A 17,483-nucleotide genomic window follows, 5' to 3' on the forward strand; every position below is an offset into this window, starting at 1 on the left:
ACCTTCCTCGTCAAGCTCGGCGGCGCGACAAGCCCAGCTGGTGCAGCTCAAAGAACTTCAAGCCAAGCTCGACGAGCAGCGTCAACAAACCCAGGAGCTGCGCGCCGCACTCGAGCAGCAGCGTACCGCGCGCAGTACACATGCCCAGGCGGCGGGACGTGTTGCCCGGGAGCGCATCCTGGCCGACGCCGACGTCGACAAATCTCCGGAACTGCAAACGGCCAGCGAAAAACTCGTCGCTGCGGCCTACCTACTTCAAGCTATGCCTGAGCCGTCGACGCCTTCAGGCCGCAACCTGCGCCGCGAGGCACAGGAGCTCATCGAGCAGGCTGCCGTGCAGCAGGCCGAGAGTTCTGCGTCTCGTATGCGCTCGAGGGCCCCATAGCATCCTGGAGGGACTGCGCACCAGGACCACGAGGTTTCTGTGCACACACCACCAGCAGGGAAGGGCAAAGCAGCCGTAGTGCCCGGTGCGAGGGCACCCTCGGTGCACGAGCGCATCGGGAGAGTTCCCGTAAGGGAGCGAATCCGTGACACTCGCGGGCACGCCGGCGATGGCGACGCCCGCAACGTCATCGACGACAGGAGGTACACCCCTCGACGGGGTGGACGCTTCGACCCCGAGCACGACAGGGGTGAGTCACCGGAGCCTCCGGGCACCCGGGTGTTCAGCCGGGAGATTCGAACCGCGCCTTTTCCCCCGCGCTTCCGACAACCCAACACCCTCATCAAATACTCGGGCGAGACTGATCCTGCAGTCTGGCTCAACGACTACCGCCTAGCATGCCAGCTAGGCGGCACGACGGAGGACGCGGCCATCATCCGCAACCTTCCTCTCCATCTTGCTGACGCCACACGAACGTGGCTCGAGCACCTGCCTGCGGGCCGGATCCACGACTGGGATGACTTGGTCCACATCTTTGTGGGCAATTTCCAGGGCACGTACGTGCGCCCTGGGAACTCCTGGGACCTCAAAGGGTGTCGTCAGAAGCCCCGCGAGTCCCTGCGTGACTACGTGCGGCGCTTCTCCAAGCAGTGCACCGAGCTCCCCAGCGTCACCCACGTCGAGGTCATTAACGCTTTCCTCGAGGGTACGACGTGCAGGAATCTGGTGCATGAGCTCGCGAGAAGCCAACCCGTTAACACCAACGAGTTGTTCGACGCTGCCACCAACTTCGCCGCCGGCGAGGAGGCTGTTGGTGCCATCTTCGACGACAAATCGAGCAAGCGCAAGGACGATGCGCCCGCGGAGGGCGGCAGCGTCAAGCCCAACGCCCCCGCCAAGAAATTGAAGTGGGGGAGAAGGGAAAGAAGCTGGTCCCACCAAACCAGCGTGAGTCGGGGCGGGCGGAGGACTCCGAGGAGGCCTTCGCTGCCGCCCCAGACCGCAAAGGTCCTCGAGGCCCCCCTCGAGGTGGTGGTGGCCAGTTCGACGACATGCTTAAGAAACTGTGCCCTTATCACAAGGGGCCGGTCAACCATACCCTCGAGCAGTGCGAAATGCTCAAGAAGTACTATAACCACATCGCACATCGCGACGAAGACAAGAAGAAGGATGCGGGCGACAAAGGTGGAGATGACGAGTTCCCCCCAGTGGAGAACGCCTTCTTCATCTTTGGAGGAGCAACGACGAATATGACTTCTCGGCAGCGCAAGCGTGAGCGCCGCGAGGTCTTCTCCGTCACCAAAGCCACGCCATCCTACCTCGACTGGTCGAAGGATACCATTGCCTTTGGCCGCGAGGACCACCCCGACTACGTCCCGCATCCGGGACGGTACCCGCTCGTTGTCGACCCCATCATCGGCAACACCCGCTTCTCCAAGGTGCTCATGGACGGAGGCAGCAGCCTCAACATCATGTACGCCCCCACCTTGGAGCTCATGGGGATTGGACTGGACAAGCTTCGCCCCAGCAAGTCGCCATTTCACGGCGTCGCACCGGGGAAGCGAGTCCAACCCCTCGGTCAGATCGATCTGCCTGTGTGCTTCGGCACAGCAGCCAACTTCCGCAAGGAGGTACTCACTTTCGAGGTAGTAGGATTTCGAGGGTCCTATCATGCCATCCTTGGTCGTCCTTGCTACGCCAAGTTTATGGCCGTCCCCAACTACACCTACCTCAAACTCAAAATGCTGGGTCCAAAGGGCATCATCACCATCGGCTCTTCGTTCGAGCACGCCTACGAGTGCGATGTTGAGTGTGTTGAGCGCGCGGAAGCTCAAGTGGAGGACGAGGCCCTCGCAGCCACCCTCGACAACATGGCGAGCGAGGCCTTGGACTCCACGCACCGACACGCCGGGAGCTTCGAGCCCGCCGAGGGTATCAAGAAAGTACCCCTCGACCCAAGCCACTCCGACGACAAGGTGTTGTAGATCAGCGCCACCCTCGATGACAAATAGGAGGTGGTGCTCGTCGATTTCCTCCGCGCCAACGCAAATATCTTTGCGTGGAGCCCCTCGGATATGCCTGGCATACCGAGGGAGGTCGCCGAGCACTCTCTTGATGTCCGACCCAACTCCAAGCCGGTGAAGCAGCGCCTAAGACGCTTCGACGAGCTCAAGCGCCGGGCGATCGGCGAGGAGTTGCAGAAACTTCTGGCGGCCGGATTCATCAAAGAGGTATTCCATCCCGAGTGGCTAGCTAATCTAGTATTAATGAAGAAAAAGAGTGGAAGCTGGAGGATGTGTGTAGACTACACTAGTTTAAATAAGACATGTCCAAAGGTTCCCTTTCCTTTGCCACGAATCGATCAGATTGTAGACACTACTGCGGGATGTGAGCTCTTGTCCTTTCTTGATGCTTACTCCGGTTACCACCAAATCAAGATGAAAGAGTCCGACCAGCTCGCGACTTCTTTTATCACACCTTTCGGCATGTACTGCTACGTTACGATGCCCTTTGGCCTCAGAAACGCCGGAGCCACCTATCAACGGTGTATGCTCCACGTTTTCGAAGACCATCTCGGGCGCAGCGTAGAAGCATATGTCAACGACATAGTTGTGAAATCCAGGAAGGCGGACGACCTGGTTGCTGATCTCAGGATCGCATTCAATTACCTACGAGCCAAAGGGGTAAAACTAAACCCCGAGAAGTGCGTGTTCGGGGTGCCTCGAGGCATGCTCTTGGGTTTTATTGTCTCCCAGCGGGGCATCGAACCCAACACTGACAAAGTCTCAGCCATCACTCGGATGGGACCGATCCGAGACTGAAGGGGGTACAGAGGGTCATGGGATGCCTAGCATCCCTTAGCCGTTTTATCTCGCGTCTCGGCGAGAAAGGCTTACCCCTGTACCGACTCTTGAGGAAAACCGAGTGCTTCACGTGGACCCCCGAAGCTCAAGAAGCCCTCGAAAGGCTGAAGGCATCGCTCACTCGAGCTCCCATTCTCACACTGCCTACGGACGGCGAGCCCCTCTATCTGTACGTAGCCGCGACGACCCAAGTGGTCAGCGCAGTGATCGTGGTCGAAAGACAAGAGGAGGGTCATGCTCTGCTCGTCCAACGACCAGTGTATTACATCAGCGAGGTGTTGTCTGAAACTAAGACACGCTATCCACAGATTCAAAAGCTGCTCTACGCAGTGGTTTTGGCTCGGCACAAGCTGTGCCACTACTTTGAGGCTCATCCCGTCACCGTGGTCTCATCTTTCCCCTTGGGAGAGATAGCTCGCAACCGGGAAGCCGAGGGTAGAATTGCCAAATGGTCTGTGGAGCTGATGGGAGAAACACTCACGCCCCTCGCAAGGCAATCAAGTCCCAAATCTTGGCTGACTTCGTGGCTGAGTGGACGGACACTCAGCTACCCCCATCGCAAATCCAGGGCGAATGCTGGACTTTGTACTTCGACGGGTCGGTGATGAAAACCGGCGCCGGTGCCGCCCTCCTCTTCATCTCACCCCTCAGAGAACACATGCGGTACGTGATCCGCTTGCATTTCCCTGCTTCGAACAACATGGCGGAGTATGAGGCCTTCCTTGGTGGCCTCCGCATTGCTGTCGAACTTGGCGTCAAGCGCCTCGACATACGCAGGGACTCTCAACTCATCGTCGATCAAGTCATGAAGGAGTCTAGCTGTCACGACCCGAAGATGGAGGCGTACTGCAACGCAGTACGCCGCCTCGAGAACAAATTTGACGGCCTTGAGCTCAATCATGTCCCGCGCAAGTATAACGAGGACGCCGACGAACTGGCCAAGATAGCTTCGGGGCGGACCACCGTCCCCCCGAACATCTTCGCTCGCGACATCTCCAAGCCCTCCGTCGAGTTCAATCAACCGATGGAGCCAGGCCCCTCATCCGCCGGGCCCTTCGGCGGGAACCCCCCACCGGACGGGGTCGAGCCCATGGACTTTGACCTCGGGACCACCTCCGCGGACTAGGCCGAAGCAATGGAAGTTGACGAGGCCCCCACTTCGCAAGACTGGCGTGTCCAGTACCTTGACTGGATAGTTCGAGGGATCTTACCCTCGGACCACGTTCAGGCGCGACGCCTCGCCAGGCGAGCCAAGTCCTTCATCCTAATCGACAATGAGCTACACAAGCGTAGCCCCTCGGGTGTCCTACAATGATGCATCCCCATCCCCGAGGGCAAGGAGCTGATCCGCGACATCCATGCCGGCGTCTGCGGCCATCATGCCGCGCCACGCACTCTCGTGGGTAACGCGTTTCGACAAGGCTTTTACTGGCCCACCACGGTCGCCGACGCCACTGACGTTGTGCGGACCTGTGAGGGGTGCCAGTTCTATGCTCGAAAAACACATCTTCCGGCCCATGCTCTGCAGACCATCCCCATCACGTGGCCGTTCGCCGTGTGGGGGTTGGACCTCGTCGGTCCATTGAAGAAGGCGCCGGGGGGCTTCACCCACTTGCTGGTAGCGGTCGACAAGTTCTCCAAATGGATCGAGGTTCGACCCATCGGCAAGATCAAATCCGAGCAAGCAGTCCAATTCTTCACTGACATCATCTTTAGGTTCGGGGTCCCGAACTCGATCATCACCGACAACGGCACCCAGTTCACAGGCAAGAAGTTCTTGGCGTTCTGCGACAGCTTCCACATACGTGTGGACTGGTCGGCTGTGGCACACCCACAGACGAACGGGCAAGTGGAGCGTGCCAACGGCGTGATCCTCCAAGGACTAAAGCCAAGAATCTTCAACAAGCTGAACAAGTTCAGCCGGAGGTGGCTCACAGAGCTACCCTCGGTCATCTGGAGCCTGAGGATGACCCCAAGCAGAGCTACGGGTTTCTCTCCGTTCTTCCTCGTCTATGGCGCCGAGGCCATCCTCCCCACCGACTTGGAATACGGATCGCCAAGGCTCAAGGCATATCAAGAGCAACGAAACCAGCGAGTTCACGAAGACTCGCTGGACCAAGTGGACGAGGCTCGAGACATGGCGCTCCTCCACTCTGCGCGCTACCAGTAGTCTTTGCGAAGGTATCAAGCGCAGAGGGTCCGGCGCCGAGACCTCAATGAAGGGGACTTGGGCCTAAGGCTTCGACAGGACAACAAGGGCCGCCACAAGCTCTCACCTCCATGGGAAGGACCGTACATAATCGCCGAGGTGCTCAAACCCGGCACGTACAAGCTGGCCAACGAAAAAGGCGAAGTCCTCACCAACGCTTGGAATATACAACAGCTACGTCGTTTCTATCCCTAGAAATTTCAAGTTTTTTGTACATTTGCCTGTACTCGCATCTTCAATTCCCCGTTATAATAAAGTACGCTTTATTGGTTTATTTTAGGGAACCGTCCGGGCCCTCGAAGGCTAGGATGCGCGTGAACTCTGAGGTACACTCGGCTTTACCCTCGGCAAAGCCGAGCCTCCCTCGGGGGCTACCACGGGGGGAACCCCCGAACGTCCCCAAAAAGTCGCCACTGTTTTTTGAAATATTTCCGTCTCGACCCTAAGTTTCTCGTATCCTTGGAAAAAACGGACGCAAGGCGTAAGCAACTACGGTACGGGGCCGGCCGAGTCGTGGGGCCGCCTACGCCTCCGGGATACGGCACCCCCCCCCTCACCACCCTATGCCCACGTTGCTTATGAACGCAAGCTTCTCCGCAGACGTTCGTCCAAGTCGCATACAAGAACACGGGAATAAAGTAAAGGAATACAAGCTCTAACACGTGAGGCCTCGACGGGCCACACATTCAAATTATGAAAATAAAATCTCTTATACTCATATACTCATAGGATGCGATTACAAAGTGCGACTATCACATAAAGACTAATCTATTTACATGGGCTTCGAGGCCCAACTATCCTACAGGCTACCATCCCCCCCCCCTTGCGGGTCTTCAGGGGCGTCGTATTCGGCGATAGGAGGGATGTCCGCCTCGAGCTTCTCGGCGAGGACGGTGGCGAACTCCTCCGCGGCCGCGTCGGCTTCATCCATGATGGCCGATGCGGCGTCCGCGTCAGCATCATCGGGCACGACGTACCCCGACGACACCCTCTGGAGATCCATGAGGTAATGCGTCGAGGCCATGGCGAGAGCCCGCAGGACACCGAGGCGGAAGGTACTCTTGGCGTGTTCGGCAATCCAGCCGCCTAGCGCGCGCAGGCGGCTGATCACCGAACTGCCCGAGACGGCACCTTCCCCCTCGAGCTCTTGACACACACTCACGGCGGTTTGCTCTAGCTCAGCAAACTCCATCTGTGCCGCCGTGAGCGCGGTGTGGACCGCTTCCTTCGCCGCGGTCTCGTCCGCCACCTTTTGCCTCAGCTCCGAGTAAAGGAAACCAACATTAGCTACAAAAAGAAACAAATCGACGGAAAATTGAAGGTACTCACCCGACATGTTCTTCTGCGCCTCCTCCCTCTGGGTACGGGCGGCCTCCTCGAGCAAGGACAAGGAGGCTTCTTTTTCCTTAAGGCTAGCCCCCATGTTCTGGAGGGCCACCTCCCTCTCTTCGAGGGCCACGCCCTGTTCCTAGAGGGTCCCGGTGAGCGCAACCACAGCCACCTCTTTGTGGAGGAGCTCGGCCTTCTGCTGCTCGAGAGTGGCGCTGAGGCGTTGCAGCTCGGCGCTTTGCGCCTCAGCCTCCCGAGCTCTTCCCTCGAGCGCCGTCCGAAGGCGCTGCAGCTCGGCGGCTTGCGCCTCGGCCTCCCGGGCCTTCTGCTCCGCTGCCGCCCTCTGGGCGTTCTGCTCATCGGTGACCTGGGCCAGTTCCTCCTCCAGCGCCTGCTGACGCGCCCCTAGATCGGCCATTTTTGTGTTGGCATCGATATTTTTAAGCACCAGCTCGGCGTTGTGTTGCCCGAGCTGGCTCATCTGGGAGTACAACCGGTTCATCTCGGCGCTCTTCTCGCGCGAGATTTCCCTTAGCTGCTGCAAAGGGGGACGGCGTGGGTGAAGACACGCAAAAACTAAAACCAAATCCGATTAATTTTCGGCGGGAAATATTTACCTGGCTGACCTGGTAATCCGCGTTCTGATGAAGCTGATAAGCGCGGTCGAGGGCCTGCAAGATCTCGCGCCCAATGCCCATCTGCTTGTTCCAGGCCTCCTCCTCCTCCTGCTCCTTGCGAAGGAACTCTAAGGGGACACCGGACGGGACGATAACCCCGAGGTGGTTCCCCTCCGACGCCCCCGCTTCGAGCACGCCCACGCTGGCCGACGCGAACTCGGCAATATGTGCGGCGGCGCTCGCCGCAGCAGCGGGGTCGATATCCATCGAGTCCCCGTACTCCTCGCTGCTGTCTGGCAGCTCCACCACCGCCGTCGCGCCCTCCTGCGTCGTTGGCACGGGCACTATCGCGACGGTACCCTCGTCCCGGGCCTCGGTGGACTTCGAGATGGGGGCTCCTTTTATCTCTAGCGCCTCTTGCGCCATGTCCTCTGCAAGGCCCTCGCCCTCGGCCCTCGGGGGCTCGAAGACGAGGGTCTCCTCCGCAGCTTGGCCGGCAGGGCGCCCCTGCGCGCACCCGCCAGTTTCTCCTTCCATGTCCGGTCGGGCGGCGCTGTCTGCGTCGCCCTGACCGGCCTCAACATCAATGACCGCTTGGGCGGCACCGCCCTGGCCGGTCTCCTCGGCGTCGGCCGCTTGAGCAGCCGCCTCGGCACCACGCTGGCCGGCGTCGCTCTGACCGGCGTCGCCCTCCTTCTCCCGGGCTTGTTGCGCCGCCTGGGCCCCTCGGGCCACGGCCTCCCGTAGCCTAGCGGCCGCCGCCTCGAGATCCACGGCAGGCGGGGGCTGCGGCGCCGTGTGCGGAGTGCTACGAGCCCCGGTCTTGAGAGCCTTGGACGGGGCAAGCCGCACTGCATCCTTGGGAACGGCCCCGGGGCTGGAAATCAAGAGACGCGAGTTGAGCAGGATCGAGAAATCCGCCAAATACGTGACAAAAACGAGATCCGAAATACTTACCCAGATCGAGCACTCATACTCCGCTTCCTCGTGGCGGTCTTTCGGGCTCGGGGCATTGTGCTATCCCTCGAAGACTGCCCCGAAGCCGCCCCCCTCGTGTCGGCCCGGTGGCTCGAGGCTGCCAGCGCGGACGACTCCTCTCCCGCCATGGCCTCGTGGCCACGGATCAGCACTTGGGGCGCAGGCGACTCCTCGCCGGGCGCAGGCGAGGATGACCCCCGCGCCACACCCTCGAGGGAGAGGTTCGCCAACGACCCCCCTACGGCTCTTGGCTCCTCTCATGCCACGGTCGCTCCCTCTTCTTTGTCCCACAGGTAGAACGGTGGGGGCTCGCGCCCTCCCCGTCCCCCCTCGGAGCGTGGTCCTCGTCGTCCGAGGCCTCCTCCTCGTCCTCCTCCGAGGACTCAGGTGTGGCGGGCTGCGGCTTCCCCTCCGCCCGAGCGAGCTGGCGCGCTTTGTCGTGCGCCGCCTTCCTTTTCCTCTTCCTCTCAGGCTTTGCCTCCGCCGCATCCTTCCGCCTCTTCATCTTCTCCGCGTGGAGGCGATTGATTAGGCGCTGTTCTGGGGCCGGGGGCCTCGAGATGCCGCACCTCAACCCCTGTACAACACACCCGAGATGGGGTCAGGAAAAGGGAACTACACAATGCACGACGAGTTCGAAGCCAAAACTCACCAGGGAAATATACCCCGGCTCGGGGCGCATCTTGATCCTCCAAAGATCCGCGGGATCTTGGGGAAACTCCGCCACCGCGTACTTCGACCTCCGGGCGGCGTTGGTGTGGGAGAGAAGCTTGCTCGACATCCTCGAGCCCTCGACCTTGCTCCCGGGGGTGAGCTGGTAAATCAGCAGGGCCCTCTCCACGAGAGGGATCACCCTCTGCCGGTGAAAGTTCGCGATGACGGCCGCCGCTGTCAACCCCTTCCTCGCCAAACGCGCCAGTGCATCGGTGAGGCCCTCGAGCCTGGCTTGTTGCACCGGGGGCGACACCCCCCAGTCCCACTTCGCCGGACGCTCCCGAAGAACCTTGTTGGTAAACGCCGGGAGCGTGCCACTGAAGTTTCGAAGGTAGAACCACCCTCGGCTCCACCCGGAGTTGTTTGTCGTCATCTTGCTTGTGATGTAAAGGTTCCTCCGGTTCGGGCGGACATGGAGCGTCAGGCCACCGGCGCGCGCGAACCGCCTCGGCTGGTTCCGCGCGTTTTCGATGAAGAGATCGCCGCGGAACAGGTGGATCCAGAGATCCCAGTGGACGTCGATGCCGAGGTACCCCTCGCAGACGGCGACGAAGACCGCCGCCTGTGAGATGGAGTTGGGGCTGAAATTGTGCAGCTCCACTCCGTAGTACTCGCACAGGGCCCTCATGAACTTGCAGACGGGGACGCCGAAGCCCCGTTCGTGGAGGCGCACGAAGCTTACGACGTAGCCCTGCGGGGGCTTTGGCTCGGTCTCGTCCGGGTGCGGGGAAATCCACGCCGGAGCCCCCAAGTCCGGGTTCCGCGGCAGCAGCCGCTCGGCGACCAGCTGCTCCAGCACCGCCACGGTGGCGGAGGACTTCCCCCATGGCAAGGGCTCCTGGATGTCCGACATCTCCGAGAGTCGAGGGGGGATGCAAAAAGGAAGGCTCCGAAATGGCTAAGTCTCTCTCTCTCTTTCTCCTTTCTCCTTCTCGCTCTTGGCTATGGGTTCAGGAGGCGACGGAGGCGGAGAAGGCGAAACAGGATGAAGGCAAATGGCCAGGTGAACCCAAAACGCCCCCTTTCTCTTCGTATTTATTCACCTAGTCGGGCGCATCCGTAGCCACGGCCTAAATCTACCGCATTGAATGCGGTAGATTTTGCTATCGCTGACGGATGGGCCCCACGACCGCGGAGTCTCCCATGCGCGCACGCCGCAATAAATGCGGCACGGTAACCGGCGGGCGTGGCACTACTGTTGCGCTATCCCATCCGTCAGCCGCCGCCCACGCCGCTTCGTCTGCCCGAGGCTGCCGCCTGAAAAGGCACGCCCACACCGTGCCGCACAAATCGGGCCACACCGCCCGCTACCGGCGGAAGACCCGCGCACGCGCGTGGCCCGCGACTCTGTGACATTTTCGGATCACGACGGAATATTCCTTCGTGGGGTCTCTTTACCCTCGAAGGAATCGCATTTCGAGGCCTTACTGATCAGGGGTTCGAAGCCTGGCCCTTCGGAGGGATCGACAGGCGCCCCAGATCACCGGAGTCAGGGACTGCAGGGATGTGCCGTACAAGCTACCCTCGAGTGCGGAGTCCGAGACATCCTACGCAGTGTTCAGGGCCAGTCGAGGGTGCCTAGAAGGGGGATCCCATCGAGGGAGAGCATCGAGCCCTCGAACCCTACCGAATGGGTTCGAGCCCCACCTAGCGAACCCTCGCGAGCGCTTAATGAGACGTGTCCATGGACCACGAGCCGACCCCTATCGAACGGGGCATAGACGTCCGCTTGAACAACCCGCTAATAGCTCACAGAAGCAGCCATGGCTCGCGGCCCGAGCATGGGTAGCATGGTGCGCTTCACCCCTCCTCCCTACGGAAGGGCGACGAGGGTCGTAATCGAATTTGAGGGTTCCCCTGAACGCCTTCACACGGGCCTGGGCTCGGGGGCTCCTCGCACACCACGGTACAAACCACACCCTCGAATAAGTCGACGACCGTCCATTGTGAAGCTCCATGTGTCTAATCAAACCCTCCGCTATTAACGTACGCTCCCCTAATGGCTAAGCTGAATGCCGGGTCGTTGTACCAGCACTAAGAATGCCGAGGCCGGCTGAAAAAGTGCCGATGCCGGCTGAAAAAGATGCTGGACGGCCATCCCAGTAAAGCTACCCAGTGGGACAACGTTTGTAGCCCTTGGACGAGCACAAACGCTCCTCCAAGGCCTCGGGGGCTACACCCGCGGGTGCGCTGACGCGCCCCCGCGAAGGAGACTTCACACATATTCGAGGGTCGTAACTCTATGTACACCCCTATACCCTCGGTAATCCTCCCCGCAGAGGAGAAAGGGGACTTTATTGCTCAACGCGAATAAAGATTACAAACGGTTACCGGCGCGAAGCCATCGCAAGATACAAACACGTTGCCACCTACGTGCAATTTTCCCTGTCTTGGGGAGGAGCGGGCGACGAAGAAAGGCACCGGGCCCCTAGCTGACGCAATAGCGAGGCTGCTAGGGATGTGAGGACCAGCCCCCAGACCACACGGGTCCAGTGGGATGCTTTCCTCGCAAGCCTTCTTCTAGCGTCTCCTCCACCGAAGACCATGCGGGGGGTCGAGCTGGCGGACAGCGCCCTCCGCACCGTCTCCCCGAGAGCAACCATGTCGCTTGGGGGGACGATGCGAAGAACAGCCGCCCAACCTGGCACAAACGCCATGGTCAGGTGCCTCCATCCCCCTTCAGGCTAGGGGACATCGCAGAAGCAGGACCCCACGGGCCCAATGCTCTTCTGCTGATCCCACTGAACCTAAGGGATGGAGCGCACGCCCACTCTGGTCTTCCCCAACCGCTCGCAAGCATTCCTCTAGCGCCAAAAGCCTAAAAAAGCCAGGCCGCCCCATCTGGGGGCTGGTCACAAAAAGGCAAAGGAAACATTACAAGAGTTGGGCAACACTGGAAGAAAGAGCTGGGAGGATGGAGAGGAAAGGGAACCTCACGATCCCTATTTATAGCTGTGCCGTGCACAAAGCTTCAAACTTGGCGAAGAGCGGAGGCTTGTGTTACCCGTGACGGCGCGGCAATCCACCAATAAAGGATGCCCTCGGTCACTGCACCGAGACACGACCGAACGAAATAAAGTGGAGCTCAGCCCTTGGACGCTAAGCGGTGCAGCGTCGGCTCTGGCCGGCTGCCCTCGAACAGCGCACCGCAAGGCGACCAGGAACGCTGGGGCCAAGGATCTGCGTGCGGGACAGCGTGATGAAAGCGCCAGCTGCCAAGCAGCGGGCTCCGCCGTCGCCCTGGCCCCCCCTCAGCACGCAGACACGTTTCGTCCTTCAAACAAACAAACAAAAGGGCACGCGCCTCGAAGCACTCTACCCGCAGGCGCACTACCCCGTCTGATGAGTTGTCACATCCGCCGGGCCGGTACCCAGGCGCGCCTGGCGGGGGCACAGCAGTCTCCGATCACGTCAAGGGAGCAATCGCCGAAATACCCTTTGGTCGAATCCCTTGACTCGACCAAAGCCTCGGGGGCTACTGTCGGGTACCACGATTAGGGACACCCTAATTGGGGTACTAAGATCGCTTTAAAAAACACAAACACCTGTTAAGGCAACTGGGCCCACGAAGGCCCACGGCCTGCTTCCCATCCGGAAGAAAGGAAAGGACTCAAAGAAGCCCGGCGTGCGGCCCATTCACATTCCCCTCAAACCCGTGGAACAATCTCCGCCTCGTTCGAGGGTCCCTTTCGGGTCTGCTGGGCAATCTCCGCCTCGCTCGAGGGTAGCGGAACTACCCTCGAGCAGGAGACCAATCTCCGCCTCGCTCGAGGGTAGCGGATATACCCTCGAGCGGGTAACTCATTCTCTGCCTCGCTCGAGGGTCCCTCAATCATGCAACGCACCTCCGCCTCGCTCGAGGGTAGCGGATCTACCCTCGAGCGGCGTCCAATCTCCGCCTCGCTCGAGGCCGTCTCTCGGCACAAGAGACAAACGGCTCCACCGCCCAACCGCTCGCCGTACGAAGGCATTAAAGGCCAGCCATCTCGCCACGACACCCAGGGTGGACGGTGTCAGGCTGCCACTCCCACAGTGGATGTGACCGGGGTCCCATCCGCTGACTTCGGTCACCGCTCCGCCATCCCGAAGGCTGTAGCGACACTGTGGGACACGCGGTGCGAGATAACACGGACCCGGCACTGCTCCCATTCCTGTTCTGCCGACACTGACCACCCGGACTCGCCTCCCACTGGGGAAGGGGTCCGGCGATGTCACGCGTCTTTCCGGAAGGGGGCGCTCATCACACACGGTCGGAGTCCCGGACCTCCCCCCTCCTCTTAGAGGTCCGGGACCTCCACGTGTCCCCCAGGCCTTCTAGTGTGCACGCCTGCACCCCGACCAGGAGGTCCGGGGCCATCCCGCGCCATAACTACCGCCGGAACACTGCAGGACGAGCGGCGCAATCCTCATAGGACGAAGGACGAAATCCAGGACGACAGCGACGCACACCGCCTTCCCACAGTATACTTACTACAGTATCCGACCACTGTACCCCGCAATTTAGGGGAGGACGACGACTTCCATGCCCCACTCATATGTCCCGCCCCTTCTTGTAACTATAAAAGGAGGAGGCGGGTTTTCTTTAGACTCTCTGGTATGGACTCTAGTCTGCTTGGTCTCTCTGGCTTCTCTCCCAAAGAGGACGCACAAGGACTACTGAGCACTCATCTCCACCGACTCCACTCTTAGCTGAGACTTGGGAGCTTCTCTCCCTCTCTCGCCTCGCTTGTACCCCCTACTACAAGCACTCCGGGTGCAAGATAATACAGTGCCCTCGCACACCCCCTTTGCTGGACGTACGGCCCCGCGGCCGGAACCAGGATAAACCGTGTGTTACTGTGATTGCCTCTTGCATCATCATCTGGGACGAGAAAACACGCAGCATTCACTAGTTGGGATCCGGGCCCCCGGGTCGGGACACCGACACAAGTCCAAACTGTCTAATTCATCGTCAAAACGTCATGACCAATCTACCGTCAAGACGCCAAGTCCAATCCATCATCAAAATGACAAGTCCAAACTGCCGTCGAGGTGCCAAGATATAGTGACAATTCAGAGATAGAATATATTTGAAGGATCCAAATGATCGCCACGACGAATTGGACGAAAAGGATGTAGAATCTGCAGCACCGGATAAACCGATGTTGCACCATCGGTGCATCCGATGGTTGTCGGAAGAACCGACGCCCTTGCATCGGTGTAATTTTTGGTGCCAGATAGGATCAAGACAAGATAGCTCTTAGGCACTGGTTTAACCGACAAGTCACTCAGAGGCATCGGTGCAATCAACGTACTATTGTCCAGAGACGATGTCAAGTGCGCAGCAGTCAAACCTTCAGCACCGGTTTAACCGGTGCCCATCGGAACAATGCATCGGTGCAATGACGTTAGCAGAAAAGGATCAAGTGCAACGGCTACGTGAAGAGCAGCAAGTGTCACCGGTTTAACAGACGTCCAAACATCGGTTCAACCGATGGTCTCAGGGTTTGCTGCGGCTGTGTCAGAGAAGCCAACGGCTACTTCAGAGCATAGTGTGACCGGAAGAACCGATGCCCTAGCACCTGAAGTTCCAATGCCTACACAGAAAAGTGCCCAACGGCTCTCAACGACTAGTTCAAGTTTGAGGCCTATATATATGTGTTTCCCCGGCCACTTGAAGCTTGCTGGAGTTCCAAGTCATCAAACACACACCCAAGAACACCTCCAAGCCATCCAAGAGCTTAGTGATCAAATCTTTAGTCCTTAGCACATCCTTGAGAGTGTTAGTGCTAGGTTAGCTCCTAAGTGAGTGAGAGAGCAAGGTGTTGCAGCCTTGTGCTTTGGTTCTAGAGTGAACCACTCTTGTATCTTGGTGCGCCGGCCCCTTGGAGCATTGGTGGCTCGCCGGCACGTCAACGACCCTCCGGCTTGGTGTGGAGCGGCGTCGACAATATTGTGCGGGGGACGGAGACCCCTCCTTCGTGGGCAAGCTCCCTTAGTGGAAAGCGGGATCAAGATGACCGTGATTGTGTTCACGGAAAAGACTTGATTGCCGAGAAGCGATACTCTTCGTAAGTGCTTCAACAACATGGATGTAGGGGCGTCTTTGTGGCAATTCGAACCACGGGATAAATCCTCGTGTCGAGAGTTTGCTTCCTCTCATCCCTCCTCTTTAAGCTTCCACATTTCATATGGCAACTTGTGTGCCTTTACTTTCTTAGTGTAGTATTTTGCTAGGATTGGCTATAGGTTGCAAAATTCTTTTTGGATGAGAGTTTCACACTAGAAGAACCGTAGTTGCATATCTAGATAGCTTGTTTTAGTTTAAGTTTTTGTGAAAATTAGTTGGAGCCATAGGTTAAGGTTTTAGAGTGCCTAATTCACCCCCTCCCCCTCTTAGTCTAGAGCACCCGATCACTTTCACTTTGCCTTAGTTAAATCTGGAAAAAAAATCTTAATTACTGATTCGTTTTTTTTTAAAAAAAAAGAAAACATCTGATCAGCTAAAGGAGGGAGAGTCCCACTCTGTTCTTGTTTGTACCACATTCATTCAATAATAATTGTAACTTATGTCAATGTCATTATTTCTGCTGTGAGCATTTACACGTACAAGCGAAACGCACGCAGCAATAATACTGTATATTATATTACAAACTGCTTCATTATTCAGGTCCAATTAGCAGGCCCAGCGCCTGCATTATTCTTACAACTACTACTACGTGTACTTGTTACACTCCGGGTTCCACCACAGGCGACAGTACCCAGAAGTGCATGAACACCAAGTACTTATTCCTTTTCGAGCCAAAGCATGCGTGCATCCATGCATGAACCCAAGCAAGCAACACCTCTAGCAGGTGAGGTTGCTCCCGGGGTCGACGCCGAGCTGCTGGCAGTACTGCGTGTAGTAGCCCACCCTCGCGTTCATCTTGTCGGGGTTCTTGCCGTTGCACTCGAGGGCGCCGTTGATGGCCCTGGTGGTGGCGCCGAACCCCTGCGGCATCACCCCGTGCACGTTGTTCATCCAGAACCAGAGCGCCGCCTTGAACGCGATCACGGGGTCCTGCGCCACCGCGTCCGGGTTCCCGAGCCCGTCGAAGCCGATGTCCCTCCCGGCGGGCCCGTAGTTGTAGTTCCACGAGATCTGCAGCGGGCCGCGCCCGTAGTACTTCTTCCCCGCCGCGCACGGCCACTCCGTCTTGCTCGCGTCGCAGTAGCTGTCGTCCTTGTTGATCTCGCTGATGTAGCAGAAATCTGCCGGGTACCAAGCCGCCATGGAAATGGGTTAGCTATAGGTTCCGAATCGATCGATCAGAACGAAGTTCAGAATGACACATGCAGTCATAGGTTGATCAATGCAGTTGTCGGTTCCATCAACTTACGTCCGGTCTCGTGGGTGACGTGCGCGAAGAAGGCGGCGATCTCGCGCTTGCCGTCGTCCGCCGAGCCGCCGTGCGCGAAGTCGGAGAAGGCGCCTGCGGCGTTCAGGAACGCGTCTCGCGAGTAGAAGCCGCTGCCCTCGCACCCGCCCCCGGCCTGGGACTTGATGCCGTTGAAGAACGCGTCGGTGACGACGCTACCAACGTCCGCGCCGCCGCCGCCGCCGCCGCCGCTGCTGCCGCTGCCGCCGCCACCACTACCACCCCCCGATTTGCACGGGCCCGACCGGCACCCCTCGCCACAGTAGGGGTCGCCCAGGCCGCAGTAGCCGTACTTGCTGCAGCAGTAGCCGTCCTGGCAGCCGCAGTTCTGCGCGGCGGCCGGGCCGGCGGCGGCGCACAGGAGCGCGAGCCCGATGAGCGCCAGCGCCGCCGTCAGGGTCGTCGCCCGAGGGTTCGCCATGCCGGCGATGGCCAGCGCTTGCTTCACCTCCTGATCGGCAAGAAGCTCCCCTTGCTGCGGTGCAGCTAGCTAGCTAGATCGTGTGCTGCGAGTTGCGAGGTGATTTGAGATGGCATGCCGATCGACGCCATGACCTTATATAGAGATCGGGGCCTCAGGCGCGCGCCCGTGTCCTCGACGCATTGGTGCTCGACGAGTCGACGTGGAGCTGAGAGGCTGCCACGTGGATTCGGTCATAGCCGCCGCGCGCATTTTGATATGGTTTCTTGGTGGAAAAATTGCGTTGCTCGCCGACCGACGCTGGCACATGCATGGGGCAGCCAGCCGCACAACGTTGCTCCGTTCCGACTTCCGAGCATCGAGCATGAGCGAAACGTCGCGTGTTCCACAGCCTGACAGAAATGGTCAAGCGAGGAAGGAAGACTTCCATCCAGGATCGGTGCCGGTGATAGCGGCGGCCTAATTTGGACCGAACGCACAAGCCGGCTGCACTTTCCTGTACTACTTTTCAAATTGAGGCGGTTCCCGTAGGCCTTGGGCCAAACAATGTGTAGTGGGCTAACTGGGCC

General features: G+C 59.2%; 1 protein-coding gene across 1 annotated transcript; it reads right to left on the reverse strand.

The window, feature by feature from the left end:
* Nucleotides 1-15,683: 15,683 nt before the first annotated feature.
* On the reverse strand, nt 15,684-17,005 carry LOC120642523 (endochitinase A-like). Its single transcript, XM_039919088.1, has 2 exons — nt 16,455-17,005; nt 15,684-16,326 (listed from the first exon to the last, which is right to left on the reverse strand). Exons 1-2 carry the CDS (start codon nt 16,912-16,914, stop codon nt 15,923-15,925), a joined length of 864 nt encoding a protein of 287 aa, XP_039775022.1. The 5' UTR covers nt 16,915-17,005; the 3' UTR covers nt 15,684-15,922.
* Between the last annotated feature and the right edge of the window lie 478 nt (nt 17,006-17,483).

The sequence above is a fragment of the Panicum virgatum genome, chromosome 7K (assembly GCF_016808335.1).
Source record: "Panicum virgatum strain AP13 chromosome 7K, P.virgatum_v5, whole genome shotgun sequence".
Classification (NCBI taxonomy): domain Eukaryota; kingdom Viridiplantae; phylum Streptophyta; class Magnoliopsida; order Poales; family Poaceae; genus Panicum; species Panicum virgatum.